The sequence below is a fragment of the Amphichorda felina genome (assembly GCF_050947745.1).
Source record: "Amphichorda felina strain 45539 chromosome Unknown scaffold_3, whole genome shotgun sequence".
In the NCBI taxonomy this organism is placed as follows: Eukaryota; Fungi; Ascomycota; class Sordariomycetes; order Hypocreales; family Bionectriaceae; genus Amphichorda; species Amphichorda felina.
The window spans coordinates 1742868-1763192 of record NW_028145047.1 but is presented as its reverse complement, the minus strand read 5'-3'; the positions used below and the strand labels follow the sequence as shown (position 1 = coordinate 1763192).

General features: G+C 57.5%; 6 protein-coding genes and 1 non-coding gene across 7 annotated transcripts; 4 read left to right on the top strand and 3 right to left on the bottom strand.

Annotated features, from left to right (window-relative positions):
* Nucleotides 1–413: 413 nt before the first annotated feature.
* UGA2_3 (NAD-dependent succinate-semialdehyde dehydrogenase) lies at nucleotides 414–2065 on the top strand (the record flags this gene model as incomplete). The annotated part of the gene is made up of 3 exons (XM_083192705.1): nucleotides 414–425; nucleotides 490–580; nucleotides 681–2065. 3 exons carry the CDS (start codon nucleotides 414–416, stop codon nucleotides 2063–2065), a joined length of 1488 nt encoding a protein of 495 aa, XP_083051762.1.
* Nucleotides 2066–2442: 377 nt separating this feature from the next.
* On the bottom strand, nucleotides 2443–2533 carry ACO1O0_003250. The gene has a single exon. It is a non-coding gene; the product is annotated as a tRNA-Val (tRNA).
* A 3214-nt stretch (nucleotides 2534–5747) lies between these two features.
* Nucleotides 5748–6730, top strand: UGA2_2 (ribosome-recycling factor; the record flags this gene model as incomplete). The annotated part of the gene is made up of 2 exons (XM_083192704.1): nucleotides 5748–5788; nucleotides 5899–6730. 2 exons carry the CDS (start codon nucleotides 5748–5750, stop codon nucleotides 6728–6730), a joined length of 873 nt encoding a protein of 290 aa, XP_083051761.1.
* A 155-nt stretch (nucleotides 6731–6885) lies between these two features.
* On the bottom strand, nucleotides 6886–8007 carry ACO1O0_003248 (uncharacterized protein; the record flags this gene model as incomplete). Its single annotated transcript, XM_083192703.1, has 1 exon — nucleotides 6886–8007. One exon carries the CDS (start codon nucleotides 8005–8007, stop codon nucleotides 6886–6888), a length of 1122 nt encoding a protein of 373 aa, XP_083051760.1.
* Nucleotides 8008–8784: 777 nt separating this feature from the next.
* On the bottom strand, nucleotides 8785–10482 carry pzh1 (Metallo-dependent phosphatase-like protein; the record flags this gene model as incomplete). Its single annotated transcript, XM_083192702.1, has 3 exons — nucleotides 8785–8814; nucleotides 8862–9014; nucleotides 9067–10482. The coding sequence occupies 3 exons, from the start codon at nucleotides 10480–10482 to the stop codon at nucleotides 8785–8787; spliced, it is 1599 nt and encodes a 532-aa protein (XP_083051759.1).
* Nucleotides 10483–14728: 4246 nt separating this feature from the next.
* ACO1O0_003246 (SUR7/PalI family-domain-containing protein) lies at nucleotides 14729–15733 on the top strand (the record flags this gene model as incomplete). The annotated part of the gene is made up of 1 exon (XM_083192701.1): nucleotides 14729–15733. One exon carries the CDS (start codon nucleotides 14729–14731, stop codon nucleotides 15731–15733), a length of 1005 nt encoding a protein of 334 aa, XP_083051758.1.
* Nucleotides 15734–16253: 520 nt separating this feature from the next.
* WDR6 (WD40-repeat-containing domain protein) lies at nucleotides 16254–19689 on the top strand (the record flags this gene model as incomplete). Its single annotated transcript, XM_083192700.1, has 2 exons — nucleotides 16254–16271; nucleotides 16396–19689. The coding sequence occupies 2 exons, from the start codon at nucleotides 16254–16256 to the stop codon at nucleotides 19687–19689; spliced, it is 3312 nt and encodes a 1103-aa protein (XP_083051757.1).
* Between the last annotated feature and the right edge of the window lie 636 nt (nucleotides 19690–20325).

Genomic DNA, 20325 nt, shown 5'->3' with positions numbered 1-20325 from the left:
TCCAGGGAGTTCCAGCGGTGTTGGCGCACTGCTAAGCACTGTTAGGCGCTGCTAGGCACTGCTAGGCCGTGCTAGCGCCCCTCTCACCCCAACGTCATGCACCCCCAACCCACCTATCGTGCGTAATCGCCTCCGAAGCTCGCTCCCAGTTGCCTCCCAGCTGCCTCCTACCCCTCAGCCAGCTCTGGCTCTGGTCCTCTGTACAAGTACACTCGAGTAGTCGAAGCCAGTCCCGAAGCCAGTCCCGCTCTGAGGTAGTATAAGGGCTTGAGGGGCTGCCAACAAACTCTCCCCACACTACGTCTGCAGACAAAAGCATGGCGCTTCTACGGAACCTCCAGAAGCTGGCAGCTCCCTCTTTGCGCTTCGCTCCACAAGCATCTTTCGCCGTTGCCAGAAGAGCTGCTTCCACCATGGCGCCCAAGGTACGCGCGAGCTCTACCGCCCCCAAAACCGGCCAACGCCCCTCGCTAATAAAACATTATGCAGCTCAATGACCCGTCGCTGTTTAAGCAGGACGTCTGCTACGTCAATGGCGAGTGGAGGCCAGCCAAGTCGGGCAAGACATTCAAGGTCACCGGTGCGACAGTTCCCCCTCACCAACCCCAACCTCAACCCCGGCATAGCGACCGCGACACCACGAACCGCACCCTGCTAACATGATGATCCCACCCTCCCAGACCCCGGCTCCGGCGAGCTGGTAGGCACGAGCCCCGAATTCACCGCCGAGGACACCCAGTCGGCCATCACCGCCGCCGCCGACGCCCTCCCGTCCTTCCGCACCACCACCGGCCGCGAGCGCGCCAAGCTGCTGCGCCGGTGGTACGACGAGGTTGTTGCCAACGCCGAGGACATTGCCACCCTCATCACCTGGGAGAATGGAAAGCCCCTTGCTGACGCCCGCGGCGAGGCCACCTACGCGGCCAACTTCTTCGAGTGGTTCAGCGAGGAGGCCCCGCGCATCTACGGCGACACCATCCCCTCCAGCGTCCCCACCAACCGCATCGTCACCTACCGCGAGCCCGTCGGCGTCTGCGGCCTCATCACCCCCTGGAACTTCCCCGCCGCCATGATCACCAGGAAGGTCGCCCCCGCCCTGGCTGCCGGCTGCACCGTTGTGTGCAAGGCACCTGGCGAGACCCCCTTTACGGCGCTCGCCCTGGCCGAGCTGGCTCACCGGGCGGGTATCCCCAAGGGCGTTGTCAATATTGTCACTGCGCTGGAGAACACGGTCGAGGTTGGCCTGGCGCTGACGACGTCCCCCGCCATCAAGAAGGTCTCGTTCACCGGGTCCACGGGCGTTGGGAGTATCCTCATGAAGCAGTCGGCCGACTCGCTCAAGAAGCTCTCCATGGAGCTCGGCGGCAACGCCCCCTTCATCGTCTTTGACGACGCCGACCTCGACGCCGCCGTCGCCGGCGCCATCGCCTCCAAGTTCCGATCTTCCGGCCAGACCTGCGTCTGCGCCAACCGCATCTACGTCCAGTCCGGCATCTACGACCAGTTCGTCCACAAGTTCACCGAGATGGTGCAGGGCTTCAGGGTCGGCCACGGCTTCGACGGCTCCATCACCCACGGGCCCCTGATCCACGACCGCGCCGTCTCCAAGGTCAACCAGCACGTCCGCGACGCCGAGCAGAAGGGCGGCAAGGTCACCGTCGGCGGCCAGGCCCTCCCCGACCTCGGCTCCAACTTCTTCCAGCCCACCGTCATCCGCGACATGACAGTCGACATGGCCATTGCCACCGAGGAGACCTTTGGCCCCGTGGCCGGCGTCTTCCCCTTCGAGACCGAGGCCGAGGTTGTCAAGATGGCCAACCAGGCGGATGTCGGCCTCGCCGGGTACTTCTTCTCGCGCGACCTGGCGCGCGTGTACCGCGTCGCCGAGGCGCTCGAGGTGGGTATGGTGGGCGTGAACACTGGCATCATCTCCGATCCCGCCTCGCCGTTTGGCGGTGTGAAGCAGAGCGGCTTCGGCCGGGAGGGTTCCAAGTACGGCATCGAGGAGTACCAGACCATCAAGACCATCACGTTTGGCGGCATGGGCAAGCCGTTGCAGGCGTGAGGGTGGTCTACACAGTACGTAGGGATGAGGTGAGGACAAACAGTATAATTCATCATCATACATGTATATCTAGAATGAGCTCAGTTCCATAATTGTATGAGAATGCATTGACACACTTCCGAGTCTCTGTGCGACGATGGCCCACTAATACGTAGTGAACGTACGAAATACGATCATCACTTACACACGTAAGTACCACTCAATAAATAATAAGCCCGTCCTCCAGGTGTGAGCCACACACTCTTTCCAAAGTCAAAATGTACGGATGGACGAATGGAGGAGGTGTTGGCTGATGTCCTAAACTACTCCCCCGACTCGGCAAGAAAAATCATATCAAAAAGTGAAACCATCAAGTTCATCGATGAAACAAAAAAGAATGGTCGCGGCAGGGTTCGAACCTGCGACCTTCTGTGTCCGAGCAATTAAATAATTGTAAGACAGACGCGATAACCACTACGCTACGCGACCTCATATTGATTTCGTGATAATCATGGCTATGTTGGTGTCACATTTGCGTGAGATTTGATACCAGACCGGACTGGCATGTTTGGACCGGAACCGACGTGGTGGTTGAGCCGTTGTATTGCTGGGAGGGAAAGAGTAAAAGAGGCAGTTCTGGACGTGACCCATCAGGTCAGGTCCTTCAGTCAGCTCCCCCGCCCACCAGCCCTGTCTGTAACAAGCCAACGAATACGAACGTCGTGTAGAAGAATATCCTTATCGGGGGCGATTTGATGGAAGAGAATGAATACCTTCCCAAATTGACATCAATGGTAAACTATTGGAAATTTTGTTGGCGGAAGAAACGGAGGCCCTAAAGGGAGTCAAGCTGTTGAAGACGGTTGACATGGCATGGATACGCGTATTACCTCGTGAGGCAAGGTCAGGGCACACGCGTCCTAGGATTAAAACTATCCGTATATAAGTATGAATATGGGAGCATTGGGGTTCCTCGAGTGAGCAACGATATGACTACGATTGAATGTGCCTGACTACAAAACTGTCTTAGGATGAGGGTATGGCTGGCCAGTCTCATCCCCTTTCCCTTTGGAAGCCTTGCGTATTTAATAAATAGGTCTCTCGCGTGTCCATTTGTCCATGCTGACTTCTGGAGAACTTGAGTGGGGGGCAAGGATGATCGGAGTCGATGTAGTAGGTAAGCAGCCGGATGCTTCGCTATGGAGCTTGCATCGTGTACAATGCGGAATAGAGGGAGTCTACTGTGACCGTAATCCCGAAGATAGGGTGGGTAAGTACAGTAACTAGTTGTGGATAGCAGGTCAAAGAGATGTCGACAATACAGACCTAGTACCCCTCATACCAACCAAAGTAACCAACCTCTCGCTCGTCTTGGCAGTTTTGAAGGGACGGGACGTCTCTCACAAATGATTTTGCCAAACATGACTATAATGTGAGTCATGATTGTGACATTGTTTGTGGAATCTAAGGGGCCACTCAAACGGGCGTTTAGCGTTTGGGGGGGGAGGAGGTGGACTGTGTGGTTGTGATTGTTGACTCCAAAGTTGTTCCGTTGTGAGGCTCGGTTGGACTCGCAAGGCTATCACCAAAATCCCACGCCAGCATACAAACAATTTCCTAGAAGAGTCATGGTGGAGGATCCTGTCAGTGCAGCACTCTCCTCTTTCTTTTTTTCAGACCGCATATCGTACGCGACACGCCGGCGCTAACCTGGAAGGCCCAGGGCGAATACTATCAGTGAATATCACTCTCCCCTCCCCCTTCTTAGATCGTACGTTGCACGCGACATTTGTCGAGGCCAGATAGTGGATCTAAGGACACTTTGGACGCGCATTGCATGAGCAATGGCAATGGGCTAACCCCGACAACTATTTCACGCGCGGTGTACACCAAGCAAGTCGCTTTAAGCACTTCGATCCTGGGCATACTAGATGCTGCAACACAAATCAGGTCATGGTAAGCCCGGCGATCCATACCCGCAATCTGGATTGGACAAGTATTGGCTATGGTACAAGGGGAAATTCTCACTTGCCCGATCTCCTTGGTCGACTTGTGCCAGATTAACAACAAGTGGGAGCTATGATATATTAAGCCAAAGCCGGGTATAGACGCGAGTGCCTTTCTATGTAACCAAATATACGAATATAGAGACGAATATTTTATGATTATGCCCATAAATATTCCATGCTTATACCTTCGAGTATACTGAATATGTCCACGTAAACCCTCTAGGTACCGGGGCTATCAAATCAAAGGGCCAAACTCGGTGTCATGGACTTGGAAATTTGAAAGAGGAAAAGAGCAGAAGCCATATTACCGGGTCTCATGACCGCCGCGTGCTTCAACTCCTCTAAACTACCTACTAACTAGTTGGCAGTGCTTGGTATTTCTACAACAGCAGCAACAGCAACAAGAACCACCACCACCATCATCATCATCATGAACTTCTGCAAGTGTTTTATACATCTACTACCTATCTCTATCTTCTACTCTTATAGGGTCATCTCAAAAACCTTTTGGATACCCGAAGCCTAGGACCTTGTTTGCGTTTGACCACCCGTCGCCCGTCACAGGCCCTTAGGGTCACCAGTCCATTAAATCTTGTCCAACAGCCACATAATTTTCACCTTCACAGGAATATATACTATATGAATATCGTACGGATATAATAGAAAATACGTAAACAGGTATATATTAAAACACACATGAACTAGGATAGTGTGTCGCCTTTTTCTACTAACCACTCATTGAATGAACTCAATGCCTACCGTAAAGGCCAGTCTAATGTCATGGAGTTTGGCACCCGCAGGCTGCGGCCCGACCCTAGCTCCCTTCTCACATCCTCTTCTTCGCTGTGATATCCGTAATTATGTATCCTTTTCATCCCCGTATGGGATTTCTCCTCTATAATATACAGCCTAGCTGATGGACTATTCCTTATACGGGCGCCTGGACTCCTTTGAGAAACCGCCGGTGGCGCAGAATGAGACTGAGGTTGCGAGACAGTTGATTTGCGCCTACGAAATCTGCCACTCCAAGTTTTCCTCAACCGGCAACAAAGACATGATTGCCGAAATAACATGGCCACGGGAGGTGTAATACTACAGCAGGTAGTATTGAAGGAGAGTGACAAGCGATTAGCAAAAAAAAGAAGAAGAAAAAGAGAGAGAGAGAGAGAGAGAGAGACGAAGCATCATCATGATAATACACATATTCACAGCTATATTCGTATACCCATTCGCGCGTGTTTTCTAATATTTATATAATTTTATATGTATAATAGGTGACTAGTATACTCCGTATTATATTTGCATTTCATCTACACACGTAGCTATTATACTTGTAGCTGCATGAGTACAACCAGTGCTACCACCAGTCATTTAGTGTCTCGCTTTTTTTTTTTTTTTTTTCGCTAACCACTTGCATAGTTGGGACAGCTCCAAATCCATTGCGATTCTCAGTAACAATAAGAAAACTACGGAGTAAATACACTTTGATAGGGAACTGGGGAGGTCATTTCAAACGAACAGTTTCTTGGGGAGCAATGCGGATTTGGGGCTATTACTAGGTACGTAGGTACATGGTCATACTATATCGGGTGCCAGTGGTCTTATCGATTGGAGCTTCAAGAACTGCTAAAACGTGCACGACATCACCCGACCTAGTACTCCTCCAAGCCAACGTCGCAATCCTCACTCACACCATGGCGGTACGATTCAATGCGCCACTAAGGCGCTTCATTGCGTCCGTGGAAAGGCATGGGCCCCCTTTCACTCCATCGTCTTCCCCATTCCATCACCGACGAAGCTAACCACCATCATTGGCAGCCCATCCTTGCGAATCACACCTCGAAGAGCTTCACCATCACCCGCCCTCGCGACCTCGACTAGCCCATCCCTCCTCTCCGTCCGCCCTTTCAGCCTCTCCCCATCCCTCCACAAGAAGCGCAAAGTCGCTGCCCCGAGTAACAGCCCCTCGCGCAAAGACTCGGCCCCCTCAAATGACGACCATCGCTCCTCGTCATCCCCCCCCTCCTCTTCCTCCTCCTCCTCGGGCCCCCAGCCCGACCCCGAGGACCCGCTCAACTTCTCCTCCCTGACCGCCGCCTGGGCGCCCATGGACGCCCACTTCAAGTCCCAGCTGCACGCCCTCCTCAACGGCGGGCGCTTCAACCCGGAGTCGCTCGGCGCGCTGGCCGTCTCCATCAAGTCCAGCATCCCCGCCGACGACGGCACCGGCGCCAGCATCACCTCTATCGACACGTTCCCCCTGAGTGAGCTCGCCCAGGTGGTGCCCCGCTCCGGGCGCACCATCTCGCTCCTCGTCAACGACCGCGACTACATCAAGCCCATCATGTCGGCCATCCAGTCGTCCCCGGACTTCAACCAGCAGCCCCAGCGCTCCGACGACAACGACCTCGAGCTGCTGCTCAAGATCGAGATGGAGCGCAAGGAGGACGTGATCCGCCGCCTCAAGGACGCCGCCCAGACGTGGCGCGAGCGTGTCCGCCACTCCCGCACCAAGTACGACAAGGTCCTCAAGGACTGGAAGAAGAACAAGGTCCTCACGCCCGACATGGCCCGCAAGGCCGAGACGGAGCTGCAGAAGGTCCAGAACAAGAAGATGAAGGAGATTGACGACGAGGAGACCAAGGCCACCAGGCAGCTGGAGCGCAACTCCGTGTAAGAGGACATGGTATATGTTGGATGAGTTCAATTGTATCCGAAAGAACAAGAAAAAAAAAGACCTTTTGTATAGTAGTAGTAGTAGTAGTATTACACACCAGTGTACAGTTGCCAGATCCTCTACACATCGTACACGTTACACCCATCTACCCCCCCTCAAGCCTTTGCCTTCTGGCGCGCCTTTCCCTTCTCCAGTAAGCCCTTAAGCTTGTCCTCAAACGCCTTGGTCTCCTTGGCACCCCAAGTCTCAGCCCGCAGGTGCCAGTTTCGCGACGTGCTGACTGGGTCCGTCGTAAACGTGGGCGCCTGGTGCTGCCCAGCCACGGCCTCGTCCAGGATGACCTTCTTGATGGCGTCCTCGGCGTCGCCGATGATGCGCTCGCTGCTCACCTCGACGGGCGCGCCACCGTCGGCCTTGGCCTCGGCCTGCTCGCGCCGCTTCTGCTGCAGGAACGCCTCGGTGCGCTCCTTGTCCTCGACGCTGGAAAAGTACCGCATCCCCGTCTCCTTGAGATCCAGCGCGTACATGGCCGCGGGCAGCTCGCTGCGGACGCCAACCCGGTCCGCCGTGCCCAGCGTGCTGAGGCTCTCGTGGACGGCCGCGAAGCCCGTGCTGGCCCCGGACGCCACGTTGGGCATGTGCACGGCCAGCGACTCGAGCGTCACCGAGGGCGTATATGTAGTGGAGACGCCGAACCGCATGGCGTCGGCAAAGGCCTGCTGCGAGGGCTCGACAATGTCCGCCTCCTCCAGCGTGGGCTGCCTCCTATTCCGACCCTCGTCCTGCTCATCCTCCTCGCCCTTCTTGCGGTCCTTACCCGCCTTGCCGCCGCGGCCCCGGCCGCGGGCCTGTCCCCGGCCACGGAAAGCCCCCCTCGAGCCGGAGAACCTGTTCGCGGCGCCGCCCCTGCCGCCGGCACCGCCTGGCGCACCCCCTCGTCCCCTGAAGCCTCCAGCGCCTCGGAAACCCCCCCTTCCCCTGAGGCCGCCCCTCGGCAGGCTCTTCACATCGACCACCCTCGGCTGCTGGGCGTTGGCGTCTGTCTGTTGGGCGGGCTGCCTGGCACCGGCGTTGCCGGCTAGGACGCGGATGTCATCGGCCGCGGCACGCGACTGCTGGCGCGCGGACAGGTTCGGACGGGTCGGATTGGGCTCGTCAGCTCGCAGCTGGGCCGACGAGGAGAATTGGCGAAAGTAGCTGCTCAGGGTCTGGGTCGCGTGGTCGACTTCTGCAGGCCGCGTCCGGCGGGTGACCGAGCGGAAGGCGTGGCGGTTCATGGTGTGGCCGTCTTCAGCCTTCGGAAACCGTCGACCGCGGATGTACGACGTGATCGTTGCCGGAGAATTGGGGAGACTTTTGTCGTGGTTTGGCGATCACGGCGTCAAGCTGGAAGTCGAGGTTGGACGAAACTTTCTGGAGGTGCACGTGACCGCCCCTTGGATCCACTCTCCACCACTGTGAGTGAAGGATATCACATAACACTCGAGACATACATGTAAAACAACTTAAACCCATGGATAATCAATTCATATGCCGACTAGTAGACAGTAATTCCTCGACAAACAACGTATGAGGCACAAATCCGAAAGAAGCCCATTGAAACCATACAGGCAACAACAACAAGAGGCCATTCGCCCCTGTACCCGTAGACCCCCATCACCCGCTGGTTATCCCATTGTCCCTGTGGCCAGGAGCCACCGCTTGCCTAACTGAGAAGGACAGATGTCATGATAAGTAGAAATCTATATGGCAGATCCGTGAACCGAACGTTCATTCCTGAACTTGATGCAGACAGTTACGTCCCACCCTCGGACGGAGCAAAGGTGCCCTACACTCACGGTTTTCACGCCGTGAGTGCCAAGTCGTACCCTACGCATTGTATTCCTTACGAAGCCCGTCTGCCTGGCATAATCCTGGAAACCGGTACTCGAAGGGTTGGCGATGAGTCTTGATGTTGCCTGGCACGGCAATAATATCGGTTGCCGGACCATTCCTGGCCCCGACTCCGACATGGATCGGCGTGTATTAGTCGTCCCCTAAAGATGACAAGTGATTCAAACACTCTGTGGCTGGACGCTTGCAGGCTGTGCCGTGTTAGCGGAATCGGGAGACGTCGGGACACGCCACTTACAGGACTGTTGAGCATCTGCTGCCTCTTGCTGCGCCCCTTCTTGATATGGCTCTTCAGAGCACTAGAGTCGAGTGGCTTGAGCAGCTCAAAACTGCATAGCAGCTCGGCTGACACAGACATGACGGCTCCCCAGTTATCAAACTCGCCGCAGTACTACAATAATTAGCATTGCGCCATCCGGTGAATGACGGAAGCGGAGGCTTACATTTGGCGCACTGAACACAGTCACCAGAACTTTGTCGTTAAAGAACTCGTAGCCATCCTCGACTACCATGTGCGCGCGGCAGATGAGGTCGAAATCGTGGACAGCCAAGAAGTCGGCAATAACGCGCTTCCCGAAACAGTAGCTGACGCCTCTCTCGTTTGCCTCCCAGTCTGACTCCATATCTGCCGGGTCTGACCACAGCAGATCGTTCAATAAACCGTAGTCGGGCACGTCGGTCGGTCGAGCAATGTTTCGGATATCGTCCATCTGGCTCAACGCCGGGGACAGGCCGCCATGGACACAGAAGATCTTGCCGGCGACGATGGATGCGATCGGGAGAGTGTTGAAGCAGTCGATAAAGGTCTTCCAGATCTTGACATTACACCTCCTCTTGCACTCGTCGTAGAAGCCGTAGACTCGGGTCACGTTGGCGCACTCGTGGTTGCCTCGCAGGAGGAAGAAGTTCTCGGGGTACTTGAGCTTGTAGCAGAGGAGCAGCAGGATGGTCTCCAGGGACTGCTTTCCGCGGTCGACGTAATCGCCGAGGAAGAGGTAGTTGGAGTTTGGCGGGAAGCCGCACATCTCGAACATGCGGATGAGGTCGGTGTACTGGCCGTGCACATCGCCGACAATCTTGACGGGAGCGTCCAGCTCGAGCAGGGCTGGCTGGTTCAAGAAGACCTCCCTCGCCCGCTGGCAGATGGCTACAATCTCGGCATTCTTGAGGCAGACGCTCTTGGTGACCTTGCCCGCATAACCAGCGTCGAGCAGGCGCTTGATGAAGTCATCCAGGTCGATATCCTTGATGTCCGACATGGCGACGTTGCTGTTCGAGTCGACGGAAGATGAGATCGCCTCGATGGGGTTGACGATGCTGTCACGCTTGACCAGAATGGACTGCCCAGGCTGCTGCGTGGCCGTATTTGGGTTTACAATGGCCCCAGGCGGCTGGTCGGAGACGTGGTCCACCTCGCCCGAAGCTTGCGCCGCAGGCACATCGGAGTGGTGGCCACCCTTGGTGGGCTGCGACCGGACAGGCGAGGGGGGCGGTTGGTGCTCCATGATGGGAGATTCGGTGGACATGTTCGAAAGGTCGGTAGAGGTTGACCTCAGAGGCGGGAGGTCGGATCGACTCGCCCTAGACATGCTGGAGCGGCCGCTCTTGCCAGATCGCACCGAGGCGCTGTCAGCAGCTCTATCGCTGAAGCTCTCGCCATTTGCCAGGTTGGAGGAGCCCCGTGGGCTGTCATTCTTGCCGGTGCTTCCTGGGATCTTGGAGCGCAGCGACCGAAACGAGCGCGACGACTCCTTGGTGTCCGACTTGGACAGGGAGGGGTAGGTCTGGAGCGCATCGCCGTGGCCAGCAGCGCCAGACCCGGTAGCAGGGCCGCCTTCTTTGGAGCCTTGGTTTCCCATTGTGTGATGTAGGGTTGATTCGCCCCGGCGACGGGCGGCGGGGAAGGGGACGTGCCTCGGTAGCTCAGGGGCGGTGTCGCAGGTCCTGGTTGCACGGTCTTGACCGAGTTGTCGTGAGGTTGTCGCCGTGCCCTTGAAGGGATGGAGCGGACTAGTCGGTGAGTGTCGGGTCGATCTCGCCCAGTCGGTGCTAAGGGGGGTGGAACAATCGACCGAGGACGACGAGGAAGGGAGGACGGCGGGCCCTCGGAGGGTCCGTGGTGAGCGACTGAAGGCGAGCGCCTTTGCGGGAGGGAGATAGCAGGAGGAGTAGCGGTAGTAGTAGTAGTAGTAGTAGTCTAGAGGAGCAGCAGCGGCTAAGTCGGCTTCGGGGGCGAGTCGGGGGGCGATGACGTCGGGCGGCACGGACGTGGTAGATTTAGGGATTATGGCCGTCACGGAGATTCGGAAGCGGCTGGAGTGATGATCTGAGTCAGAATGGGCGATTCGACAATGACTGAGACACGAGGTCGGGGTGCCAGAGCAGAAGGTGGGATTGCATGAAGGGGGCAGGAATGGAGGAAAATCCGAACGGTTGCGGGGAGGCAAGAGAGCAGGGCAGCAGGACAGCAACCAAATAGCACCGAGCACCAAACAGAACCAGGCGGTAGGCGGTGGTGGCTGTGTGGAGGAAGGGAAGCTGGTGGATGCGGAGATGCAGAGAGAATCACCAAGTAGAGCAGAAGTGCCGTGGGGGCAAAACGAACCTGGTGGCGCTACCGTCGGATACCCAGGTAGGCAATGATGAATGCCAGAGGTGGACGAGTCTGGGGAATTGAAGAAGGGAGGTTGAGGATGTGTCCAATGCTGCCCATGGAAGAGGCTCAGGCTGGTCGCCTCCCATATGGGAGGAGCCAAGGCGCCGGACATTGTTAGTAACATATTATTATGGGGCTGGCCCAGCTTGGCTCAACCTCAACGGCGCAGATGGCTACGATAAGGTCGGGCCACAGCCGCCAAACGCCTCACGGACCCGAGACTCGGGTTGGGCTGCATTTCTGCATCGTGCATTTTTCAGAGCCCACAGGCCGGGCAGTGGGAAGGATCCAGGCCATCCATCCGTGGCACCCCGTGACACGGTTCGCAAGAGGTGATGCGCCGCGAGGACAGCCTTCCAGGTTCTTTCTGTCCGTGGATAACACGGCCTGCAGAGTGCAGAGTGCAGCGCAGAACTGCAGCAGTTGAGCGCAGGGTACATGCGCGTCCTGCCCAGTGGCCTGCAGCGATTGGGGCGCTGTACCACACCGAATCCGGGGGCGCGCCTCCGGTGGCATGTACCTTTGGGCGCCAATGTTGGTGGGCCTGGTACCTGCGACGCCCACGGGGCCATTTAAGGTTTTGTGCCCCTCCCAGCGTCCACAGTTCCCAGTTCGTCGCCTCAGGATGGCTGCGTATCAGTTCGCATGCAAGAGAATGCATATGTGCTTCGTTCTGATTACTAGCAATGTGTAATGGAATATTAGCCCGGAGCCTTTCGCCTAAAACAGTGTCCCTCTACTCATCAGCAGCATTCGACGTGCTCAGAGCCCAACAAAACACCCTCTACCCTTTTGGCTCCGACGCGGCGACGGTGGACGCCAAGACAATGGCAGCCCGACCGCAACATCATGAATACGCATACGCGGGACCATGGTTGGCTGGCCTCGAGCACGAGCTGGACACAGCTTCGCTCGGCCTGCAGAAGGAGCCGCGCCACGCTGAATCTCACATCTCGCCAACAAGCCAATCCGTCCACCTTACGAGTTTACTCATCGCCCTCTGGACGTGGTTTTCGCGCTCCTCCTCGGCCGTAACGGAGGATGAGCAATGCCGCCGCGATACGAAGGGGAAGCCCCGCTAGGCCCGATGAGCCCGTCCGAGCCCCGACTTCGGGGTTTCAAGCCAGGCTGATGCCGGCCGCGCATGTCCCCGTGACATGTCCTCTGGTCCGATGGGCTCTTCATCTCTCCAATGAGTCTGGAATACGGAGTACTAACTTGATACTAATCCCCGCTTGCCTGTGACTTGTCCGCTGGAGAGGAGTCTCGACTCTGGGCCTGCACTTGTGCAAATGCACTCTGCAAGTGCGTGCGTGGCGGGCCGTGCGGAGAGCGGGATCGAGAGGGGCACAGCACGTCAAATGCTACTCCTTTGCGATCCAGATGGTGATTTGTGCGGGTAGCCAGAGCCATGGACATGTGCCAGCGGGTCCGGCTGCGACCTACATGCGTACGTATACATGCGTACGTAGGAGTCAATGCATTTCGTGCGTGTGAGGTTTCGCACAGGCAGAGTGCATTTCCGACAGCGGAAGGATAAGCTCTGGTTGTGCACATCTGTCACGGACGGCTGGGTCAGGGCGGAGCTCGTTTTGCATACGTAATACCCTATAGTATCACTATCTGTGCTCGCACTGCTACTAGATGCTTCTCGTGGGATCCTCGCTCCATTGTGGCGACATTTGTATCGATGGGAGTCATTCACCTGGTATTGCGTATAACAGGTCCATCTCATGTTGGACGATAGCTTTGTTTGCCCTAGGACTCCGAAGGTGTTATGTTTGACGGTAGTGCCAAATTTCGAGCCCCTACGAAAAGCAAACCTTACCAAGGCGCGCAAGCACGAGGAACACCCCTCCAAAAAAAAAAATACTAGTAGCACTGGATTTTTTCTTGTTTGCCTCATTATGCGTAATCGATGCGATGAGCGTCCGCACATGTTGCAAGAACTATTATACAGTCTGTAGCACAGGAGAAGGTTCGTGGCGACTAGCCAAAGATGAGCTCGGTAACGTGGTGCTTCTAAAATTAGACGACAGAGCCCTCAGCAGCCAAGGCCCAAAGCCAAACGGCTCCACTAATGACAACCTGGCTGTGCGGCTGTGCGGCTGTGCGGGTGGCCAGCTGCCACTTCTCACCAGCCACTTGTTATACGAAGACAGAGGCCCGAAAAGCAATACCACTGGGAGATTAAACGAAAGACGCTGAAGGGCGGCCTGTCAGTTGGCCCTTTCTTGCGGAGGAGGCTGGAGGCGTTGGATGATAAAATTCTCTTGCGATGATCTCCAGCCCCGCCATCACCGGGAGGCTCGCACTGGGACAACCGCTGTGTCAGTGGGAGGCAGCCGAGCATCCGAGAACCTGGGAGGTTGGGGGCTGTTTTCCGACTGTTATTATCAGAGACCATTAGGAACAAAAAACAAACAAATAAAAGAGATAACAAAGAGACTGCACAAATCAGGTCCAGCACGTGGAGCAACGAGGTGGAAGGGATTGCGTGGGATCTGCGAGCCTCTGAGCCTCGTTTTGAGGACGAACCCAGGGAGGCTGGCGACGGTAGCGCCAATGGTTGCGCCTGGGGCTCCCAAGTTGCTGGGGAGATGCCAAGGCCCGTTTCAGGGTCTCCATCAGCACCCCAGCAGCATGTCTGCAGTGATCGGCGGTGACGTATGAGTGAGAACGTGCGCTGGAAAATTCCTGCGATCTTCGCTCGAACACGAGCACCGGCGGCCTCCCCGGGGACTGTCATCAGGGGGAAAAGACCCAGTTTCTAGATAATTTTATTGCTTCCTTTTCGGTCTGATGCTTTGCACGCTCTGAATTCCGCTAGTGAGAGACGAAAAACACCGGTGGCGGAGCTGTTGGGGGTCGCACTGGCTCGCTGTGTGTCCCCGTTGGCTTGGTTGGGTCCGCTGTCACACGAGGCTCTTTGGCGGTTTGGGGGGTCTTCCGGTGGCTGCCCGGTTAGACTTCAGCGGTCCTTACAGGCTCGATACAGGCTCAGGCTGGTCCACCCACTGCGCACCCACAGATGTCGCAGCCAACAGCAACGCGTCCACCTGCACCCTGGCAGCGACTGCGCCACCCATGTCAGGGTCACCGCCCACCTTTCGCACCTCAGCACTTCCAGCACATCAGCAGCATAATCGGCACATCAGTCGTCAGCTCCAACCGCATTGCGCCCTCGTTTATAAGGCCCGATCCTTCTTCTGGCTCCATTCTGCCCACGGCCCTCCCATCATCTCCATTCCCGTGAAGTCTCACCTTCGCTTCTCCCAGCTGTCACGGTCCAGATTCATCCAGATTCACACCCATCTGGTATTAGTCGGTCGCCTGCATTTGCACCTCAACCTACGCAGCCGTAGTCCTCACCACCGCCATCGTGGACTGATTTCGAGCGAACACCCAAAAGAAGATTAAAAAAAAAAGACAAAGGAAACACCGCCAACATGCGAGCTGGACGGTTCGTGTGCGTGGGCCTGCCCATAGCCCTCACCATCGGCGCCATCATCGCCTTCATGGTGGCTACCCTCTCCGGCATCGCCCACAACAACCTCTACATCTTCAAGGTCAACCTCGAGGGCCTCAAGCTCGACGCCAACACCCTCGAGGCCGTCATCGGCGACGGCATCGATGACCTGGGCAATATCCTCAACAACAAGCGCCATGAACGTCGAGCCCTCACTGCGGGCGACCTCAACCTCGGCCGCAAGTACGAGTTCACCCTCTGGAACTACTGCGAGATCAAGGACTCGAAACGCGACTGCATCGACGGCGAGTACAACTGGGCCTCGAAGCACCTCCGCAAGGACATCATCGATGAGATCCCCAAGATTGGCAGCAAGACGATCGAGTTGCCAGACGAGATCGACAAGGCCATCGACGTCTTCTCCACCGTCACGCGGTACACCGAGATTGCCTTCATCGTCGCCCTGGCCGTCCTGGGCGCCGAGCTCGTGCTGGGCATCTTTTCCAGCTGTACGCGCATCATGTCGTGCCTGACGTGGCTCATCGGCCTGGCCGCCATCGTCCTGTGCATCGTGGCAGCCGGCCTGGCCACGGCCATGGGCGCCGTCGTCGTCGGGGCCATCGAGGCCGCTGCCAAGGAGTACGGCGTCAGGGCGTCGCTCAACACCAACTTCCTCGCCTGCATCTGGATCGGGGCCGCCTTCGCCATCGCCGCCAGCCTCTTCTGGCTCTTCACCATCTGCTGCTGCAAGCCCGAGCACGGCAGCCGCCGCAGCAAGGGCGACGACAACGAGAAGCTCGTATCGAGCGCCTACTACCCCATCGGCGGCACCGCCAACGACCACGAGATGACGAGCGCCGGCTACCACAACCAGTTCCAGCCTACTTATGGCCAGGATTACACCCACGCGCCCTCGCACTACTCAGGGAGCCGCTTGGGTAGCCGCCCCGAGGTTAGCTACGAGCCCTACTCGCACCGCGCGTAGAGGGAGGGGGTGAAAAACAGAATCTCATTGCGCCTTGTAACGACTTGTCTTGCATTTCTTTGCATTGCCGGCGTTTGTTATTTTTATTTTCTTTATGTGGTCGTCGGGGTTTTATCTACCTAGGGATGCATACAACTTGTGATGATTTCTGGTACAAGGAACGGAGGCCACGGTGGAACTGGTCACAGCCGACGAGGTTACGATACCCAAAACGGGATAATGATAGATAGACCAAACATTTTGAATGAAGATGACGAATCTCGATCTCATGCCTCTTCGGTTTACTATGCCGTTTCGTCGTGTGATGTATTGGCTGTTGGAAGATGTGATGTGATTTTGTGGTGCTGGCAAAGTACCAAGTAAAAAAATTTGACCTCAAAGCGGGTAACTTGGAACCTCTCAAACTTGGCGAAAGTTGGTAAAGCTCACCAGTGCTGCGGACAGTTCACGATACTAAAACCAACACTGGCATTACTACCCCCAACATGGCCCGGTGATTGTCGGTGAAGCTCATCTCGACATGGCTCCTGGGGTTGAGGTGAGAAATCTCGCTGTTGCTCTGCTCTGTGCCCCTCCTCCAACTGCTGCCCCTCTCACTCAAGACTCACTCAGAGCAATGAAACATGAAATGAACTGGCGGGCTGACTGACTTTGGGCGTTAGGCTCATCTCGCACGGGAGTTTTCCCAAGTCCCCGTCACAGCACTCGCCTTCTACTCCTCACCCTCTGGCAGGGTGCTCGTGCTGGCTGGCGAAGACACCGACGTCAAGGTCTACGAGGCAGAGTCGGGGCGCCTGGTATGCCAGTTCGCCGTCTTTGGTGGGCAGCCCATCCACGGCATCGACGTCCAGCAGCCTGGGCCGGAATCCCCTGGGGTCGCTCTAGCCTGGGGCTCGACGTCGCTCGCGGTGTTCTCTATCGACGGTGTCGAAGAGGGCAGAGGTCCAGCTGTCATCAGGGCGACCGCCCCAGACTGGGTCTACTCTGGCCGCCTGTCCCCCTTCAACCCGTCCGTCGCCGTCCTCGCCACAGCACACAATGAGGTCGTGCGCCTGGAGATCGACCACGATGCGCAGCGCATCACCGTCGGGGACGTCATCTCCCCCGCCAGGCCCATCCTCTACTCGGCCGAGATGACCTGGACGGACGACGACTGCGTCCTGATGGTCGCTGGGACTGCCTTTGGGGAGATCCTCGTCTGGAAATGCCGCCTCGCGGGGCCGTCACGGGGCCCCAGCTCCCACGAGATGCTCTTCGTCCTGACGGGCCACGAGGGCTCCATCTACGGCGTCAGCATCTCGCCGCTGCTGACGCTGCCAGGCGGGGGCGGCCCGGTCCGTCTTCTGTCCACCTGCAGCGACGACCGGACCGTGCGCATCTGGGACATCACCGAGCGGGCGGAGAGCAAGAAGACGTACGACGAGGGCCACTTCAGCGCCGCTCGGGAGACGGGGTTCAGCGCGATACTGCCCGACGAGGAGCAGCCGACCATGGGGGCCATGGCCCCCGTGGCGGTCGCCATGGGCCACCTCTCCAGGATATGGGGTGTCGCCTTTGCCGTACCGGAGGACGGCTTGCTGAGTGGTGCTGGCCTCGTTGTGTATTCCTTTGGAGAGGACTCTACGACCCAGAGGTGGCGTCTCACCGTGGACGCGTCAAAGACCCAGCTTAGTGGCGAGCTGACACACGAGAAGTCCATATCCGTTCATGATGGCAAGCATCTGTGGTCGCATGCCATCTTATCCCAGGGACAGTGCAAGACCATTGTCACCGGCGGAGCGGACAGCAGGATCTCCCTGATCCAGGAGCCTCTGCCAAGACCAGGGTCGTCTCAACAGCCAGTTGACGCTGATGATCTCCTCACCTTTGATGTGCCGGAGCTCGTCGCAGACCCCGAATCCCGTGTCCCATCCAAGAAACCCGAAGCTCTCGGCCGATTCGAGTTCATCTCCGAGGATCAGCTGCTTGTCGTCACATCCCTTGGGAGGCTCCTCGTCGGCACGTTTTCAGAGGGTGGCCTGCAATGGAAGCGGCTGCAGGTCGACCAAAGCTTTGGCGATATGAATGCCTTGGGACGATTGCATGTCCTCAAGCGGGCCGCCCGTGGAGCTGCGGTTCTCGGCACAGCAAATGGTGGGGTGTATTTCTATAGCGGTCAGACCGAGAGTCTGTCGCATGTCACGACCCTCTCTGGGAAGATTGCGGACATAATTCTACTCAATGGCGGTCACCGGGGCGATGTACCGGCTTCAATCGACATGCTCGTCTATATGTTTGGCAACGCCAGCCCCCAACACCTCCTCCTAGACCCTGCCACCGGCAACGTCCTGGCTCAGGCAGAAATCCCGGGCTTAGATCCAAGATTCGTCACCGTCTCTGCCTCGAGGGTCGGGGAGTACTTGATCATGGGATCCCGACACGGGTTCTTGTCAGTACTTCGCCGTGGTGACCAGGGCTATACCAAGATCTTGGATCATGACCTCCCCAGCCGAGATGCCTTGACATCCATAGTACCACTCCCATCCACATCAACACCCAACCCCTCCGAGGTGGTGAGGATACACTTCTTGGCCACAAGCAGAGACGGCAGGTACAGGATATACGACATGGAAGACGACGGCCAGACACCCCAGATACACCTCCGACACGACTCAGGACTGCCCTTCGGCCCCATGATCGAGGGTGCCTGGTTCACCAACGATGCCTCCCCCGAGCTCGTGCTCTACGGCTTCCGGAGCAGGAACTTCATCGTATGGAACGAGACACGCAGGGAGGAGCGGCTATCCGTCGACTGCGGCGGCGGCCACCGCACCGTCAGCCTCCACCACGGCCAGTCGGACACGGCGCCTCTCCGGTTCGCCTTCAACAGGGCCTCGAAGCTGTCTGTGTGCTCGCAGATGAAGCCGCGATCCCTCCCCCTGAAGAAGGGCACACACGGCCGGGAGATCCGGGCGCTGAGCTCCAACGGCTGCTACATCGCCACTGGCTCCGAAGACACGTCCATCCGCATCTGGGAGTATCGGGACCGGGACGCACAGGACCAGAGGGACATGCGCTGCCTGGCCTCCATAAAGACACATGTCACGGGCATCCAGACTCTCAAGTGGCTCGGGGAGGACTATCTCTTCAGCAGTGCCGGCAATGAGGAGCTCTTTGTGTGGAGGCTTCGGAGGCTGGACACCGAGTATGGCGGGTTGGGCATCATATGCGAGTGCGTCTTCAGCGACAAGAGCCCCGATGGGGATCTCCGCATCATGGACTTTGATGTCCAGAAGAACCCCGAGGACGAGGGCATCACCATCACCATGATCTTCTCAAGCTCCGCATTCCGGACGTACCGCTACTCCCCCGACGGCCGTTTCCAGCTCCTCGCCAGGGGCGCTTACACGGGAGCCTGCCTCACCCAGGTCCGTCATCTGGGCCCCGTCGGAGACGCTGCCCTGGCCGTCCTCACCACCTCCACGGATGGACACATCTGCCTATGGCGCGCAACGACACAGACGACGGATGAGGAGCGGGTCTTTGCTATCTCGCAGGTCGCCTCCGTGCATCAGAGCAGCATCAAGTGCTTGGCTATGGTGGCTGTAGACGAGACCACACATTGCGTCCTCACGGGCGGCGACGACTGCGCCCTGGGGCTCGCCACGCTCACACAGGACCCTGCTACGGGCCGTTTCGCCATCTCGAGCCGTGGGATTGTGCGTCGGGCTCACGCGGCAGCAGTCAACGGCGTCATCGCTGCCCGCCGGGGGCATCGCGTCCTGGCCGTCACAGTCAGCAACGACCAGAGGATCAAGGCCTGGGCGACGACCGCCAAGGACGGCGCAGTGGGGATAGGGCTGCTCGGGAACGCGTACAGTGGCGTCGCTGACCCGGGTGATGTCGAGTTCCTGGACGGGGGGCGTAGGGTCATGGTCGGTGGAGTGGGTGTCGAGGTCTGGACCCTGGATCGCTGAACGCCTCAGCCTCGTACCATGGTGTTGGCCACCGCGGTTATGCGCCCGACGCAGGAGAGGACATGTAGGAGATCCTGTACACGAAATCCAGCGTCGAGTGCTGTGGCCGCTCACATACAGCGACACCAGCATGGCATGTCCAACATCTCTGGCCATCACCAGACCCATTGCCAGCATTCCAATCCCTCATCACCTCAGGGCCGAAATGCAATCCCACGATTTCCCCTCTGGCCAATTGGCCCGAACCTGGCGAAGCGCCATGTGGTGTTCCGCCCACTGTCTCACTCCGAGTCTCTGCATGCGGAAGAGGCATTCCAAGCACCCAGGCATCCAAGCATCCTTGACCAGGCGAGAGCCACGAGACATGTCGCTCCCTAATTCCCGGCCTTGGCACTGGCCGACGTCATGCCTCCTTCTTTCTAAATCTTTGAATGCAGAAGCCAGGAAAGGTCAAAATCAACCCCATATCCACTTTCAATGGGTGGAGCACATCTCATCTCGCGCCCCTTTATGCATCTGACTGGGCCAGTTTTCCACACTGGACTCAGGAATAACCCCCCACGGATAAGTTCATCCTCCCTCGTATCGTGTATCACACAAGGTGCAGACACAAGGGGGGGTATGTGATATATGGAC